Source organism: Miscanthus floridulus, chromosome 2, assembly GCF_019320115.1.
Source record: "Miscanthus floridulus cultivar M001 chromosome 2, ASM1932011v1, whole genome shotgun sequence".
Classification (NCBI taxonomy): domain Eukaryota; kingdom Viridiplantae; phylum Streptophyta; class Magnoliopsida; order Poales; family Poaceae; genus Miscanthus; species Miscanthus floridulus.
In genome coordinates, this window is record NC_089581.1 from 109,975,469 (window position 1) to 109,992,476 (window position 17,008).

At 49.7% G+C, this 17,008-nt stretch overlaps 2 protein-coding genes and 1 long non-coding RNA gene across 6 annotated transcripts in view; 2 read left to right on the forward strand and 1 right to left on the reverse strand.

Annotated features, from left to right (window-relative positions):
• LOC136527748 (2-oxoglutarate-dependent dioxygenase 11-like) overlaps window positions 1-17,008 on the reverse strand; it is a 23,641-nt gene continuing 6,633 nt past the window's right edge. Inside the window, exons 3-5 of one of the 3 annotated variants that reach the window (XM_066520587.1) lie at window positions 687-1,011; window positions 338-552; window positions 1-250 (exon numbers count right to left, since the gene is read on the reverse strand). In XM_066520587.1, coding sequence (XP_066376684.1) covers window positions 244-250; window positions 338-552; window positions 687-1,011 — 547 coding nt within the window. In that variant the 3' untranslated portion in view covers window positions 1-243. Of the gene's footprint in view, window positions 553-686; window positions 1,012-17,008 lie in introns of all 3 variants that reach the window. The other 2 variants (XM_066520578.1, XM_066520596.1) reach the window with 2 other exon arrangements.
• The window catches only part of LOC136527773 (uncharacterized), a 27,052-nt gene continuing 11,865 nt past the window's right edge, over window positions 1,822-17,008 (forward strand). For both annotated transcript variants that reach the window (XR_010776920.1, XR_010776921.1), the window contains exons 1-2: window positions 1,822-2,053; window positions 2,164-2,241. This is a non-coding gene — a long non-coding RNA (uncharacterized lncRNA). The remainder of the gene's footprint in view (window positions 2,054-2,163; window positions 2,242-17,008) is intronic.
• LOC136527762 (protein ALP1-like) lies at window positions 2,653-4,227 on the forward strand. The gene is made up of 3 exons (XM_066520606.1): window positions 2,653-3,291; window positions 3,377-3,602; window positions 3,693-4,227. The coding sequence occupies exons 1-3, from the start codon at window positions 2,977-2,979 to the stop codon at window positions 4,151-4,153; spliced, it is 1,002 nt and encodes a 333-aa protein (XP_066376703.1). The 5' UTR covers window positions 2,653-2,976; the 3' UTR covers window positions 4,154-4,227.

Below are 17,008 nucleotides of genomic sequence, written 5' to 3' on the forward strand. Positions count from 1 at the left end.
AAGAAGTATCCGGCTTTAACCCTGTTAAAGAAGAATCAGACCAACTTATTACAACCCAATAATTCAAGGCACAAAGAAATTTATGACAAAACAAACTCAAAACCCAATTCTAAATAATGAAGGCCATCCAAAGGACACAAAGAGGCTCAATGCTGCGGTCTCCAAAGTACGGTGAGCCTTCGAAATGAGCGCTTGTCGATCTTCGCACCAACTCACATCTTTGTTGAAAGCGAAGGAACTCTATCAATAACTACACATTCAAAGGAAAGATCAAGGTAAACATGTTAAAATACAACTACCGGAATCTCATAGGCCTAGCTTCAAGCTCTCCAAGTACCTCCTGCCTTCTAGCTTTGCAGCAAAGTAGCCCTTGGTGAACTCAACACCATCTATCACCTTGTACCGTGCCTGGTCTGTTGTCAGCAACTCCTGAAGTGGGCCAATTGTGCAGAAAAGGTGAATGCTGTGGAATGCTGCAATGGTAATCCTTTCCTTGTTGGGGTTTATTACTGCCCTGTGCTCAACACTCTTGTACCTGCCATTGGTGAGGATCTGTTGGAGATAAATAATGTTAAAAGGCTGATGGTTTATGTGATGCAGTCCGAAATTTCAACATGTAAGTGTTATCACTATATAGTCACACCCTTTTTGTCTATAACATATGGAGTAACCGTAAGCCAAATTACCTCTATAATATCGCCTATGTTGACAATGAGTGCTCCGTGCATGGCCTGCACAGAGAACCATTTTCCATCCTTTCTGATTTGTAGTCCTTCCACATCATTGACATGGAGGAGGAATGTCATGCCAACACCATCCGTATGCGGTGAGAGGCCTAAGACCCTGTCAGCTTGACTGCAGGGAGGGTAATAGTTGATCCTCACGCTCTGAGGTAGACCCTTGAAGGTACTAAGGAATATCTCCTGGTCAACTCCAAGGTTGTTGGCCATAAACTTGAACAATTGTGCAGAAACATTTGACAGTTGCAGTGAGTACTTATCCAGTGTGTCCCTAGAAGGAGCAAACATCAGCATCAAAAATGGTTTTCAAGGTTTCTTGTATCTAGCGTCCATGTAACAGCCCAATTTGAATAAATATACTGTCATACATGTTGAATAAAAATCTGTGTGCTTCAATACAAAGCAAGTTCAAAGATTATCGTCATCCAGATGTTATTGGAAAGGCACTTCCACGTTAGCTTACAGAAGCTGTCGGTGCGAAATATGCCCAACAAGTAAATATTTGTAGCTTTGCCGTGCATTGTGATCAGACGTGGCATAGCACGCGATAATACAGGATTTATACTGGTTCAGACAACGTGCCCTACATCCAGTTTCAGTCAGTCGGTGACTTTATTCCTAAGCCCAGGTGCTCAAAGTTTGTTGTGGGGTTACAAATGAGTAAGGAACGAGAATGGGGGGTTAGAGGACCGGTCGGACTCAGAACCGAGTGGGAGAGAGTGACGGATGCTCAAACGTGTGCTAAGTATCGGAGCGTATGCTCTGTGTGTCCGAGCTTATCAGCTGTTGAGAGCATGTAGACTGTGTAGCTGTCGAGCTCTAGAGCTGTTGAGCTGTCGAGTTCTAGAGCTGTTAAGTTGTCGTGTTCTAGGGCCTGCTTGGATGTTGTCCAAAATCCGCCCGGCCAAATCCACGGTAGTCCCAAACCTTTGGCGTTCGTTTGGTTTGAAACCAAAGAATTGGTGTGCCGAACCTTCTAGCTAAATCGGCGGCAGACATGAGACGTCGAGCGCCAATATTTTGGCTGCCTTCACGGCACTCCTATTGCGCTCGTTATTTTACAGTATCACCCTCCCACCGATACAGCAGCCACCACTTCCCTCTAATCCCCTCCTTCTTCGTCGTCACTTTTCACGGCCGCCGCCACTTATCTCCTCCATCGCCTGTGCCAGTCTTGAACCTCCATCAGTCCATGGGATCCCCCAGTCCATCACTTGTTCCTATCGCAGATTAAAGGGACATATCCTTCCATCCCTACCTTCATAACAGATCCCTTAATCCATTGGGGAACAAGGAGCATCTTCCCTCATCTGGTGGCCTCTCATCTCCGATTAATCCATCTATTCCTACTAGCAGTGTTTTCCTCCTTCAATCCTCCATCCATTTTCTAGGTATGAGTGTCTAATCTATCATCTGTTTACAGATCTGCTGCAACAAAGTGCAGAGGAAAATGTACCAGGAGGCAACCGCCCCAGCTAGATCCGTTGGTCCACTCCTAGAGGTAAAATATTTCAAATCGAGTTCCTTTGGTCTCTCTCTCTCTCTCTCTCTCTCTCTCTCTCTCTCTCTCTCTCTCTCTCTCTCTCTCTCTCTCTCTCTCTCTGAGTCTGCATGGCTACTGGCTTACAAGTTACTATGATTGTAGTTAGTTGTTCAGCAGATTCCCAACTGCATAAGCCCATTGCATATTCCTCTGTTAAGATTTCAGCATTATTTATATGATGGTTAAACAATTCACCTTGCCCATTAAAAAATCTAGATATAACTAACAATTGTTTGATGCTCCACATCATGTACGTTAATTCAAATCACTTTTGTTTAGTTGCATATGTTAGTTTCAGTTAAACCGGCTCGTTCATTAAAGTAATATAATTTATTGGCTACTATACATGCCAAGTACTACTTCCTTTGCCATTTATGCTTGTGCATATCAAAAGTTATTTTAACTAACTTGCTGCTGATACATGCTTTGCATTTTATTTTTCATTTTTTGTTCCTACACATTGCCTACACGCCTACACCTTGATTGGCAATATTCAGCAAAAATTCCTCTGTTGCTGTATGTCGAGGCAAAAGGCCCTAGCTTTTTTTTGTTCTACTGTTGGCCTTGTGGTGGAGGAACAAAAATCATAAGAGGAGTACAACCAAACGCGTAAAGTATGCTCCACTGGTGAAAAGGGATATATGGCGTAGTAGTGACCTAATTAGGTTGATTGATACCTCGGACAGAATATGTATGCGTGAGCTCAGGATGTCCCGGCCTGTATTCTACAAGCTTTGTGCTCGGCTTAGGGAGAGGGGACTATTAGTTGACACACTTCATGTTTCAGTAGAGGAGCAGCTGACAATGTTTTTGAAGATTGTTGGGCAGTGCCACACACATTCCTCTGTAGCAATAGCAATGTGGAGATCGGGATGGACAGTGAGTACGTACTCTAATACCGTCCTGTGTGCCATTGTCAAGTTAGCTCATGAGCTAATTTATGTGAGATCTATATCCACGCACCCAAAGATCACTGAGAGACCTAACAAGTTCTATCCATATTTTGAGGTAACTCTCAATAGTGTAAGCGATATATCTTTTATATGCAATTTTAGATATAAGTGCTTTGACACATGTTTGTCTCTGTACATAGGGTTGTATAGGGGCACTAGATGGCACTCACATCAAGACATGTGTGCCTGCTAAATCTGTGGATAGGTTTAGGGGCTGCAAGTCATACCCCACACAAAATGTCCTAGCAGTTGTCGACTTCGACCTACACTTTACTTATGTCCTAGCAGGGTGGGAGGGATCCGCTCATGATTCTCTCGTGCTGCAGGATGCCCTTTCTTGTCCAAATGGACTGAAAATTCCTGAAGGTATTCATGGATTTTCATGGATTTTGAAAATTGTGACATAGTCTCACCATTATGACGTCACATTAGGCATTATGTTAATTTTGGTTGTAGGGAAGTTCTATTTGGCCGATGCTGGATATGCCACTAGGCCAGGCATATTACCGCCCTACCGTGAAGTTTGCTATCACCTAAAAGAGTTTCACGGAGCCCAAGACCCAAAATGTCCAAAAGAGCTTTTCAATCACCGTCATTCCCAACTTAGGACAACAGTTGAACGAGCATTTGGTGCTCTCAAGAATTGCTTCAAGATTCTTAGCAACAAGCCATTCGTACCCTTGAAGTCACAGGCCAAGGTGGTCATTGCCTGCTGTGCCCTTCATAATTGGATACTAGACGATGGACCTGATGAGTTCATATATGATGAGCCAACTTGGTACAATCACCTACCAAGGAGTAAGAATCGTGTCTCTGATCGACAGGCTGATGTACGTGAGTGGGCTGTGAAGCGTGATTCAATTGCCCAACAGATGTGGAATGATAGATTTAATAACGATGTTACCATTGACAATTAGTTAGTACTTGAATGCTTAACCAACATTCTGGCAGTCCAATTTTGGTGGTTTGATGTTGCTTTCGGTTGCAGAGTCCTCTGGATAAATTGACAGAGAGCTCAACCAACACACCTAACGTTCCTGCTAATTTCCATAGTCTGCAACCTAACTTTGTCTATTGTGAACTATCAAGTAGGTTGGTACAAAGTTCAGTTGCAGAAATCAAATTGCTCAGACATTAAGAAACCATAGCTTCACTATAGTTAGCATCCAAAGTTCATTCTAAACAAATTTCAGGATCAAGTTATAAGAAACCATCTTGGCGTTTTTCATGCACTACCATGTGCTGAATAGCTCAAACAAAAAGATTGCTAAGTCTCGATTTAGAAGCTTTCAGAAAAAAAAAGTCTCCATTTAGCTTGTGCATTTGGTCTGAGTCCTAAAATACTTGCATTCAGCTGTGCAATGTGATTATTGTATAGTTGAGATTATACTAATTCCAATTTCAAAGCTGGAGCGGGTTCATTTGCAGAACTACTTAAATGTTGCATTAGACCAGTCATTTGGAACTTGGGTCACTGATTACCTAGGTGCCAAGTATCGTGTTACTGGTGTGGATGATGGTGAGTATGGTAGCTCCACGTGAATATGGATGCTCAGACTTGTGGCAGTGGGTATGCTGTGAATATGGTAGCTGTATGTGAATATAGGTGTTGAGACTTGTGGTATTTTGGCCATGCTTCAGGTGGAAAGCATATGGATGAACTGACTGAACTGGTGTTATTTTGGGTATTTTGGACGTGCTTCATGTCGTTAGCATATGAACTTGTTTATATGGTTAGGATTTTAGTATCTCGTTGTATTATTTTAGCACAGTGGATATTATGTTGTGGTATTCTTAGATGAAGATGGGTGTATATGATCTGTACATGCACATAATATAGTAATATGCTATCTATAATTGTATGTGTTAGGTATTGAATCATGGACCTTGGCATATATATTTTGGTATCAAACGAATCAAGGTCTAAAATTTTGGTTGTCCCAGTTTAACACCCAACCAAGTGCTATACTAAAATTTTTGCCAAAGTTTTTGTCTAAGTTTTGGCTTGCCATACTTTTGGCGGGGCAACTTTTGGATCCTATCTAAGCAGGCCCCTAGAGTCCTCCCGTCCTAGGAGAGAGCGCATCCTCTTTTATAGTTGAAGGGGATGGCCTTACAAGTCAGAGAGAGAGAGAGAGTATACGGGCGCTGCCTAGTCTTGTTGCCCATGCCATCGGGTATGGGAAGACCTTCGTCGCCCACCATACTATTTACACCGCCATCACCCACTTACTATTCATGCTTTGTTGTATCTGGCAGGCTACACAGTGTTCGTCTGGTACGGCAAACGTCGGCGCCCACAATACTGTTTATGATCTGACGCGTCTGACAGGCTGTATAGTGTCCGTCTGAGATGGCCTGACGGCACCGTCCTGTAGGTGCGTAGGGCATGGCAGAATACGGTCCTCGGTATTGCGGTTGACTTGAGTGCCTTACCTTATCTGCTCCACCTGCTCCCTGGGCCCACACCGAGCGGGAGTCCCCGATCGATCGTTCCCAGTCGGCCCCGACTGTGTTGGTCGAGAAAGAGCAGCGAGCAGAGGTCCGGCGTATCCTTAGTTGGAGAAAGGGGGTCAGAGTCGGACTACGGTCCCACCACGGCTAGGCCTTCCAGTTGTGGCTCTGACTAGATCTCTAGGCTAGAGGTGCTGATCGGGGACCGGATCATGGTCTCAACCTGTCATTGTGTATCTGGGCCGACCCAGACACACGCTGTCGCTACGCTACCTATTGAGCCAAGTATTGTAGGGAAGCGGGTCCATTGGGGACCTCGGGTTTATGAACCCGACAGAAGACCCCGAGCCCCATTAGGGCTTCTATGAAGCCATGAAGGGGCTGTTGAGTTGCCGCTTTTGAGGGCACACAAGAGTACGATGCTAAAAGATCTCTCGTAAGGAGAGAGCATCGTACATCTTGAACGGCCCCTATCCCAGATTCTAGATCAGAGGATGGAGAGAGGGAGGAGAGCATTGTAGCGGGAGAACAAGGATCTTGTCTCCGTTGTTCCATTTCATGCCCCAAGGTGTGGAGCAGTCCTAGGGCTGTTCACACACGCTTTGCGTGTTATTGTAAAAGCCTGGGGCTTGTGTCTTAATCTTAGTGAAAGCTTGTATTTGCTTTGTAATTCCTGTGCCCATTGTGCCATGGAGGCGAGCTGTTATTGGAACTTCAGTGTTTTCCCCCTTGGTTTATTGTACTACGTAGGGTAACCAAGTGGGATTTAGGTGCCCAACCTCTATGTGGAGGACTGGCAAAGGCCACGGAGGTGCGCAGAGTGGATACAGGCGCCATGCCTCTATAGGGAGGACTGGCGAAGGCTGCAGAGGCATGCTAGAGGGATATTGGCACCCAGCACCTGAGGAGGGGACTGGCGAAGGCTGCAGAGGCACGCTGTGAAGACATAGGTGCCTAGTCCTTGAGGAGGAGACTCTCTGGTAATCCATTTTCCGCTGAGTGTGCGCGAGCGCACCCAGTGGGTGTAGTCCCTGAGCCTACAGCCGACTAGGGAGTCGGTCGGGGGCTGAGCACCTTGGTATTCTTTTTTGGGGCTGTGGACTCTTGTGTCTCTTTTGGTCGGGGTGTTCACCCATGTCTGTTCCGACCGCAACCTATGTGGTCAGTTAGGTTCTTGAGTCAGGATATGGCAGCTCGAGCCCTCGAGCCACTAGGGGCTGGTCGGGGCTGGTCAGGGTTGGTCGAGTTTTGTGTGTCACCCCGTATGTGGTTTCTAGTTTCCGCAACTAGAGGAATTGAGCTAACGTAGCTTGCCTCGATGGCTCGAGTGATGCGCTCTATGAGCTTACTAATGGGCATGTTTGAGTGGAATCTGGGTCCATTGTTTGTAATGGGGTTGGCATAGCCCTCATATGGCATTCCACTACTCCTTAACCCACCTCTAGCAGATGCCTGAGCCATTCCATAGACTGACTCAGGTGGCCCGCTGGCCTCCCCTCGATGGAGATTCTGTGAGCATGGCTCAAGGTCAGGATCGAACGAGAAGGTCGAGATGACCTTGTCCGCTTCTGAGTGGATCGGGCAAGGGCCACTGGGGCTCATCTATGTTTTCTCCCCTGGCTCTATTTGACACAAGGCGGCCTTGAGCCCTTTACGGGCCGGCCTTCGAACCCCGGTCAGTCGCCGCTCATATCGAATGAGACGACTATCGCTTCATGACATGACACGAAGCGTTGTGATGTAACAATTGCATATGTGATGCTTGGATGTATGGGATGAATGTATGAATGCATGCATGAGAATGTATGAATGGATGCTCATGCACTAGAAAAGTAAAATGGGGGTTGGTAAAGTTACCTTGATGGTTGGAGTGACGGGTTCAGGGAGCTCTTATCAGATATGTCCGAGTGGAATCTGGGCCCATCATTCATGACGGAGTCAGCATAACCTGCATTGGGCATCCCATTGCTCCTTACCCATTTCTCGGCAACTGCTCGAGCCATTCGATCTACTTGGGTGACCGGCTGGCTTCTCCTCGATGGAGATTCTGTCGGTGGACCCCTCCAAACCTTTCCTAGGAAAGAGGAGGGTCATTTGCGTGTGACTCTGCCTCATTTCCTGTGCCTAGGTTGCGGTAGTGGTGGGACCTACCTAGGCCACATCCCGCTAGGCAAGCGATGTTTCGTCGGGCATGCGCATCCCGTTAGCCTAGCCACATCCCGCCGCACATCCTTTTGCACTTAAATAGGGGGAGGAGAGGGTTTTTTCTCCCGTCTCTTCGCCTTTTCTTCACCACCATCGCTTCCTCTTCCTTCTTCTTGCTAAGCACCTTTGTGCGCTATGGGGGTTTCTAGGAGAGAGGAGAATAGAGTGAGGGAGAGGAAAAACTTATAGATCCACTCGTAGATCCATGGCGCGATGTTGAACTGGAGGCCTTCTAATGTGGATGAGGAGGTTCTAGCCACCTTCATCGAGAAGGGGCTGCTCCTATCGAAGGAAGTGGCGTATTGGTGGGCTCCCATGTAGAGGGAGGTTGTTCCACAACCTTGGGCCAACAAGGCCATCTCCTTCCTTGCCTTCCATGAGCGTGGGCTTGGGTACCCCATGCACTGGTTCCTACATGGGCTCCTCAATGAGTGGGGCCTAGAGTTGTAGCGCCTCAACACAACTAGGGTGCTACACATCACTGGCTTCATCACCGTCTGTGAGGCCTTCCTCAGGATGGAGCCACACGTGGACCTCTTCTGGCGGATCTTCAGCGGGTGGGCCCTTTCCAAGGGGAAACCACCCAGAATTGCTTCGGTCAGCGGGTTCGCCCTACAGAAGTAGCCTAAGCCATTGGTCCCCTACCTAGCATTCTCCTCTAGTGACTCCAACTAGGGATGGCATAGCGAGTGGTTCTACATCAAAAACATGGTGGAGGCGCCATTCTTGATGTTCACCGAGGAGAGGCCAGAGAGGAGGGAAAGCTGGTCGTGGGGTCCTACCCATCGGCAGAACATGCTAGAGATCATCGAGACAGAGCTTTGGAGGCTCATGCAGCATGGCCTTGATGGGTTGTGGGTCTTCCATGCCTTCTTCCACTGTCGGGTCACCTCATAGGCGGAGAGAATGCGACCGATGTCAGAATACTCTGGCCCAATGGATCCCAACCTTGCGTCATCGAAGGAGTTGTCAAGGGATGAAGTCTAGAGTTGTCTTGATCGGGTGCTGCATTTGGGGGATGATGAGTCCCTCAAAGGGAGTCCCAGACCTCTCCATGTCGCGAAGCTATCCAATTTGGTATACTCCTTTCTCGTGAACTTTTTCCTTTCTATTTTGATCTTTAGATTAATTTTAAGCCACCTATTTCACAAGGGCTCATGGGGTATAAATCCCAGCCACATCTTTCAAGAGGGGCGAAAGGCATGGCTCGGCAAGCCGCCCAAAGGGAGGCCATGCTTGCCAAGAAGAAAAATTAAACCGAGAAGGTCTGGATGAGGTTTGAGAAGGAGAAGGAGATCAATTGGTGGATCCATGGTGGTGAGCGCCAGGAGGAAGTGGAGGAGGAGCTCGAGTTAGAGGACCCCACAGAGTTAGGCGACAATGTGGGTTCCTTAGAGGACGTGGGAGATGAGGGTGCTGCTGTGACCTTGGTGGAGCACCGCACGCGTACGGCTGCGTCTGTCAGCGGTGAGCATGGTACGGAGACACATAGTGACGCACCTGAGTCAAGAAAACATGCCACGGTAGAGGATACCGCCTATGAACGGGAGACAAAGCAGGCACGGTCGCCATGCCCTTCAGAGGCATCGTCGGCTTCATGGCCCCCTACTCCAAGTGTGGTGGAGCATGCCGGTCGGTTGGGGGACGTGATCGTTCCCCTACATCTTCGGGGTCGACGCTTGTGTGCAACCCCAACGAGGAGATGCCCCACTAGTTTCTCTAGTGGTTTCACCATGAGCTGGTGGCCATGGCCATTCATGGGCCGAACGGGGACCGGTCGGGTCGCCCTCACCCTTGGTTAATCTAAGGGGCATGAGTCACGACCCCTGAGCAATCCTCATCTGGTCGGCTCGTTGTTAGCTGGTCGGGGCTTCAAGGTTCTGCCACTTTGGTCTAGGTATGTATTCATGCTTTCCTTTGTTCTCATAGTTGAGTTTTTTTATTATAACTAACCTACGCTTGTGCCTTTTTTGCAGCAGCCAGGAGCCGGCAAGGCTGGGGATCTCCCCACCTCTTGTGCGAGAAGAGTGGAGACCCAGCCTACGGTGGGTTATGATGAGTGAAGGGGGAAGCAGGCTAGTGGCGGCGCGACCTTCCTTAATGGGGGTTGCATCTTCCTGACCGATCATGAGCACGGAGGCGGCCATGATGGCAATGATCCTTGTGGTGTTGGCAGAGGCCAGGTCGAAGGTGACTCTTGTGGTCCCTCCCTCACCAGTCATGGGGGAGGAGAGGAGGGAAATTGGGTTCCCCATCTCACCTGGCGGAGGGGGCGCACGATTCACCCACCTGGTCAGAGCTAGAGGGAGCCAGAGGGGCCATGGCTAGGCCTGAGGTAGAGTAGCCACTGATGAGCCATGGAGTTCTGGTGGTGGACATCCCCTTCGATGGCGAGGAAGACATCAGGGTGGAGTCGCTAGCCATCCCGCCGTCCTAGGAGTTGGTGATGATCGGTCGTCGCTAGATACTATGATGGCTAGATCTTTCCGGTGGGTCAAGGTGGACCACGAGCTAGTGTGGCCTTGCCCTAGTGAGCTAGGAAAGGCCTAGTTCATCCTTCACAATGAGGAGGAGGTGAAGCTTTTGGCACCTGCTCAGGGAGAGAGGACTATCAATGGAGTCCGATCTCGCCCTTACCAAGGTGAAGCTCAAGGAGGCCTTGGAGAGGGTTGAGCTCATCCATTAGGCCATGACTATTGACCTTGCCATGCATTGCAAAGGTAAGTTTCTATGTTCCTAGTGTTGTCTTTGATTCCTTGGCATTTAAATGGTTGTCTCAGCACACCTGCTTCTTGTCTCATAGGACGTAGAGATGATGTTGATCTGCAAGTCCTAGATTCTCAAGAGGAGCACGATCGGATGGAGCAAGAAGTGGTGGCATTGCAGTGGGTCGATGAGCTTAGGCACAAGCTAGAGTCCACCCACCATGAGTCCCAAGACTAGGCAGCTGAGGCAACAGGAGCACGGGCAGCGGAGCTGCATGCGGTCGAGCGAGCGACTGCTACTGAGCAGAAACTTGACACGATGAAGGCTCACTTGGTGGAGACTGAGGCGGCGCTCAAGAAGTCCCTAGAGGCTCTAGAAGCAGAGCGGATGGCCCGATCGGACGTCGAGCGGGAGGTCATCGCGCTCCAAGGGTAGATGCTCAGGATAGAGGAGTCGAACACTCAGCTATTCGAGAGGGTGACCAGTCAAGAGGAAGGGCTTTCCATTCTCAAAAGCGCCCACCTCGGTATATACCTGTTCTTCCCTCGGTTGATGCCTTGAATTTTTCTTTTCCTTGCTCCTGAATTTGTCATCCGTTTCTAGAACTGGGTGGAAAGATCAGCTCTCTGAAGCAAGAGCTAGAGACGGTCAAGTGGTGGTCGAACACAGCATGGAGGTGCTAGCCTAGTCCCTTGAGGAGCGATGCGCTCTCAAGGGAGAGCTCAACTAGCTTTGCAACATTGCATAGGTGGTGGTCTCTGAGGTGTTCGAGTCAGGACCGAGCACTAGTACGCCCGTCGTCCAGCTAGCGGAGGTCCCAAATGAAGTTTGGACGTTGGGGGTGCTAACCTCGGCGGCGACCCACTACCTTGATCTGGACTTTGTGGCCATTTGCAGAGGATATGCCGATGGGTGGAGTGCAGATTAGATCCATGCGCTAGGGGAATGTTTGGTGCCACACGCACAGGTGGTCGTTGAGCAGGTCACCGCACAGTGGGTGATGGAGGCTCGCCGTTTGATCGTGGCCGCAGATGTGGCTAGGAAGATGTCATCTAGACTACGGAGGTAGCGGAGGCCGGGTCGGAGGCGAGTGTCGTCCCACCCCCAACCAAGCCGAACATTGCCCCGACTGCAGCCAAGCCAAGCGCCATCGTCCTGACCTCAATCGAGCTGCCTTTGTCCTCGCCAAGCACACCATCAACCGACACCCGGGCCACAATAGAGTTAGAGTAGAAATAGTCAGTTTATGTAAAAGATGAATTCATGGGGGAGCCCCTGTGTGAACAGTTTTACATTTGTGAATATTTTAAGTTTGTTTTGTGATGAAATCACTCATGAGGGGAAGCTTGTCCCATCGGCCTTTGTTTTTATCCTTGCATAGCTTTGTTTTTGTTCTTTCTTTTTCGCACCTGCCCATTGACCCATATGCTACAACCTTAAGAACCCAGACATGGCCTGCAAGGCTCAGCTGTTCGTAACTATAGGCTGTGGCGGGTGTTATCGGTCCAGGAGGGCTTAAAGTACCAAGTTGTCGCTATGGATCATTCAAGGACTGTGATGCCCTTTCGTTTGGGCGATGACCTTTTGTTTGGGCAACAAGTGTTACTACATGATAGTTAAAATGATAGTAAGCCAAGGGGTGGTATCGCACCCCCCATGGAGCCCTCGAGCGACCTAGGCCAAGAAGTGGCTTCGGGTAGGGAGCCTATAGGAGCAAGCATTGAATGGAAATATAACGGTAAGACCGAGCTTTAGGGAAACAAACGATGTAACTGTTCGATGTTCCATGTGTGGTGAGAACATTGTCATTGTTGTCCTTTAGCCAGTAGGCACCCGGTTGGATCACCTTGGCCACCACGCGTGGTCCTTTTTATGGCAGAGAGAGCTTATGTTTGTCCTTGGTTGACTGGGTCCCCCGGAGTATGAGATCACCAACTCGAGGATCCTTCCATGTTTTTCTTTCATGGTACCTGCAGAGAGTTGCTGGTAATGAGTAGAGCAGATGATGGTCATCTCATGAGCCTTCCTCAAGCAGGTGAACCAAAATCCTACTGAGCCTCTGTGGCTGGTCTTGGTCGAAGGCCTTTACTCTTGGGGCGGCTGTGATCGAGGTCAGATGGCTAACACTGCTTCAGTCTCCATATGCTAGGAATAACAGGGGTGAACCCTGTGGACCGGTTTGGGTGTTCCTAGGCTTCTAGAGGATGCTAGACCTCTGCAACCCATCGTCAGCATACTTTTTGAGTCCGTCAAAGATGCAGAGCTGAGTCCATGGTGGAACCATGCCATTGGCCCCCGCTTGACGCTGACCATTAGTATGTGGGTGTCCGACCGAGGCCTAATCGATCCTATGCCATATCCGTCATAGAAGTTAGGAACTTCTTCCTAGTGCAAGTTTGTTCCATTGTCGTGATGATACAGTTAGGGACACCAAAACCAATAGATGATGTGCGAGGAAAACTTGATCGCCTCTTTCGAGCGGATATTGGTGATGGGCTTCGCCTCTATCCACTGGTGAACTTGTCCACTACCATGAGTAGGTGAGTGAAGCCACCCAGGGCCTTTTTGAGGGGTTCGACCATGTCGAGGCCCCAGACTGTGAATGGCTAGGTGATGGGGATGGTCTGAAGCTCCTATGCTGGCAGGTGAGTTTATCGAGCATAGAACTAGCATCCTTCACACATGTAGACCACCTCCTCTACATCTCGTAGCGTAGTGGGCTAGTAAAAACCCTAGCAAAAGGCTTTCCCAACCAGTGACCTTGGGGCCATGTGATGTCCACAGATTCCAGCATGGACTTCGAGGAGAAGTTGTTTCCCCAGGTCAGTCGGGATGCACTTCATGAGTACTCCCGATGGACTTTGCTTGTAAAGTTCTTTACTAATGGCAACGAATGTCTTGGCACATTGAGCGATTCATCGCGCTTTAGTCCTTTCCGATGGGAAAACCTCCTCGATGAGGTAGGCGAGCAGTGGTGCTGTCTAGTCGGCTAGATCAAGTGCCATCATGGCGATGTTGTCGAGCGACATTGCCATGGAGGCGCCAAGGTTGGAGCCGCCGAGCGCTCGGTCGGGGTCGGGGCACGTCGAGGGGTTAGAACCCTGGAGTGCCAGATTGGTGTTGGAGCGCGTCTGGGTTGGATCCTCTTGGATGTGGGCAGACGGCTCATGGAGGTCATTTACAAAGACCCCATTGGCGGGTGGCTCCCATCTAGCCACCAATTTTGTGAGAAAGTCAGTGGCAGCGTTGTCCTTTCGAGGGACATGATGTAGTTTGATCCCTCGGAATGTGTCCTTGAGCTTTTGCACCTCCGGGTCTTGCCCACCATGAGAGGGCTCTTGTAGGAGGACTCCTTCATGACTTGGTCGATGACCAACTCTGAGTCACCGTGGACATACAGCCACATGGCGCAAGCACAATGGAGATGCGTAGTCCATTGATGAGGGCCTCATACTCTATGGCATTGTTTGAGGCTGAAAAATGGAGACGGAATCGCGTAGTAGAGCCTGCTCCCATTTGGGGAGATCAGGACCACTCCAACCCCCCGAGCTAGGCACCATGACCGACCCGTCGAAGTACATCATCCAATACTCATGGGTGACGTCTGAGGTTAGGAGCTAGACTTCTATCCATTTGGCGATGAAGTCGGCAAGAGCCTGAGACTTAATAGTGGTGCGGGGGGACATACCTGATGTCGTGGCCCATGAGCTCAAGAGCCCACTTGGAGATTCAGCCGGTGGCATCACGGTTATGGACGACATCCCCAAGTGGGTATGAGGTGACGACCATGACCTCATGGTCAGTGAAGTAGTGCAGGAGCTTCCGGGTCACCATCAGCATGGCGTACAGAAGCTTCTGAACCTAGGGGTAGCGAATTTTGGCGTCGGTGAGTACCTCACCAACAAAGTATACTAGTCATTGGACCTTCAGGGGGTGTCCTGGCTCCTTCCTCTTGATGACGAGGGCGGCACTCACAATGTGGTTGCTTGTCACGATGTAGAGGAGGGATTCTCCCTATTCAGGAGCGATGAGGAATGGGGCCAACGTTAGTGATGCTTTGAGGCTTTCCAAAGCCTATTGTGCCTCCTTTGTCCAGAAGAATGCATCTGTCTTCTTGAGAAGTTTGTAGAGAGGCATCCCCCGTTCGCCTAGTTGGGAGATGAACCAGCTCAAGGTGGCCAAACAGTCGGTGAGCCTCTATACGCCCTTGACGTTGCGTATAGGGCCCATGTTGGAGAATGGCCATGATTTTTTAGGGGTTGGCTTCGATGCCATGCTCGAACACGATGTATCCGAGTAGCTTCCCTTTAGAACCCTGAAAACACATTTTTTGGGATTCAATTTGACGCTGAAACTTTCAGAGGTTCCGGAATGTGGCTGGCCAAGTTTGTGATCAGGTCGCTAGTCCTGAGCCATTTTCACCTACTATGTCATCTACAATAGACGTTGATTGTTGGTTTTGGCCGCTTGACTTGGTTAGGTTGGTCGAGCAGGTCGATTTGGTCGGCGAAGCATCGCTACATGCACCATTGATAGGTGGCACCAGCGTTCTTCAAACCAAAAGGCATGGTTATGTAATAGTACGAATCATATGGGGTGATGAATGAAGTCATGAACTGGTCAGACTCTTTCATCATGATCTGGTGGTAGCCTGAGTAGGCATCTAGGAAGGATAGGATTTCACACCCTAAGGTGGAGTCAACTATTTGATCTATGCGTGGTAAAGGGAAGTGGTCTTTTGGGCACGCCTTGTTAGGGCCAATATAGTCAACACACATTCTCCATTTCCCATTCTTCTTTTTCACACAAATCTTGTTGCCAGAAGTTTGGCAATCTCCTTGCCATGGCCCTGTGCCTCTCATCGTCAAAGCAATGCAGGCGTTGCTTGGTGGGCTTTGAGCCTAGGACGACGTGTAGTGCGTGCTCGACGACCTCCCTCGGTATGCTTGACATGTCAGAAGGCTTCCACGCAAAGACATCATGATTTGCACATAGGAAGTCAGCGAACTCGCTTTCCTATTTGGCCGGGAGCTTGGTCCTGATCCATGCCATCTTGGTTTCCTTAGTCGGATGGAAGGTGCTTGAGGAGGTCTACCCATTGTGGTCAGGGACTACTGGAGTCACCGAATTCCCGAGCTCCAGGAGCTTGGTGAGTTGATGATGGTAGTGGCGAGCTCATAATACTCGTGGTCGCATGTGTAGGCGTGCGAGAAGGTGCTACCTATGGTGATGACGCTATTCGGCCATGTCATCTTTAGCTTGAGGTAGGTGTAATTGGGGATCACCATGAACTTGGCGTAGAATGGCCGCCCCAAGATGGCGTGGTAGGACCCCAAAAAGTCCACTACCTCGAAGGTTAGGACCTCTGAGCAGAAGTTGGCACGGTCACCAAACATGACATGTAGGTCAATCTGCCCGAGTGGGTATGCCTGTGTCCCCGAGATCATGCCGTGGAAGGGAGAGCTCACTAGGCAGAGCTTCGACCAGGGGATGCACATGGTGTCGAGGGTGTCGACATAGAGAATGTTGAGGCCGCTGCCTCCATCCATCAGCACCTTGGTGTGGTGCTTCTTGCAGATGGTGGGGTCGATGATGAGCAGGTAGCGACCCAGTTAGGCAACGTGGAAAGGATGGTCTCTCTGATCAAAAGTGATTGGGGAGTCTGACTAGCTAAGGAAAGAGGGGATGGCCGACTCAGCGGCGCATGCCTCTCTGTAACATACCTTGTGCTGGTGCTTGGAGTGGATGGTGTCGGATCCCCTAAAGATCATGAGGAATTCCTCAGGGTCGGGGAAGCCGTCTTCATCCTTTCATGCTGCGCCTCCTTTCTTGGCCACCTCCTCCTTGCCTTTCCCTTCCTTTGGCTTAGCGGCTTGCCACAGGAAGTGCTTGAGGAGCTTGCAGTCCTTGTAGAGATGTTTGACGAGATAGGCATGGTTGGTGCATGGACTCTCTATGAGCTTGTCAAAGTGGTCGAGCTAGCCCTGCTAGGGCTGCTTGCCCGCACGGTCGGCCACGGTGACCAAAGCTGGGTTGGCCGGTCGGCGCCAATCCTTCTTGTTCTTCTTGCCCTTTTGTGTGGAGGGGAACTCACCTTGGTCCTCGTGCTTGGCCTTGCCCCTATCTCGATCATCGCTAAAGACCACCCCAACCGCCTCCTCGTCAGAGGCGTGGTTCGTGGTGATGTCGAGCAGGTCACAGGGTGGTACGAGGCCTCACACAAGCTAAGCTTGCGGATCAAGGACTTACAAGTTGTCCCAAAGAGGAACGCGCTGACGACGTCCGCATCGACAACATCAGAAAGGGAGTTGCACTGCTTTGAGAACCTACGGATGTAATCCCACAGGGACTCATTGGGCTCCTGCTGGTAGCTCTTGAGGTCCCAGGAATTCCTAGGACGGACATAC

Bases quoted from the DNA above. Each gene is read 5' to 3' on its own strand.
- LOC136527762 (XM_066520606.1), top strand. From the start codon at position 2,977: ATGCGTGAGCTCAGGATGTCCCGGCCTGTATTCTACAAGCTTTGTGCT. The intron at 3,292-3,376 runs GTAACTCTCAAT...CTCTGTACATAG, and splicing joins AGTTCTATCCATATTTTGAG to GGTTGTATAGGGGCACTAGA. The intron at 3,603-3,692 runs GTATTCATGGAT...TTTTGGTTGTAG, and splicing joins TGGACTGAAAATTCCTGAAG to GGAAGTTCTATTTGGCCGAT.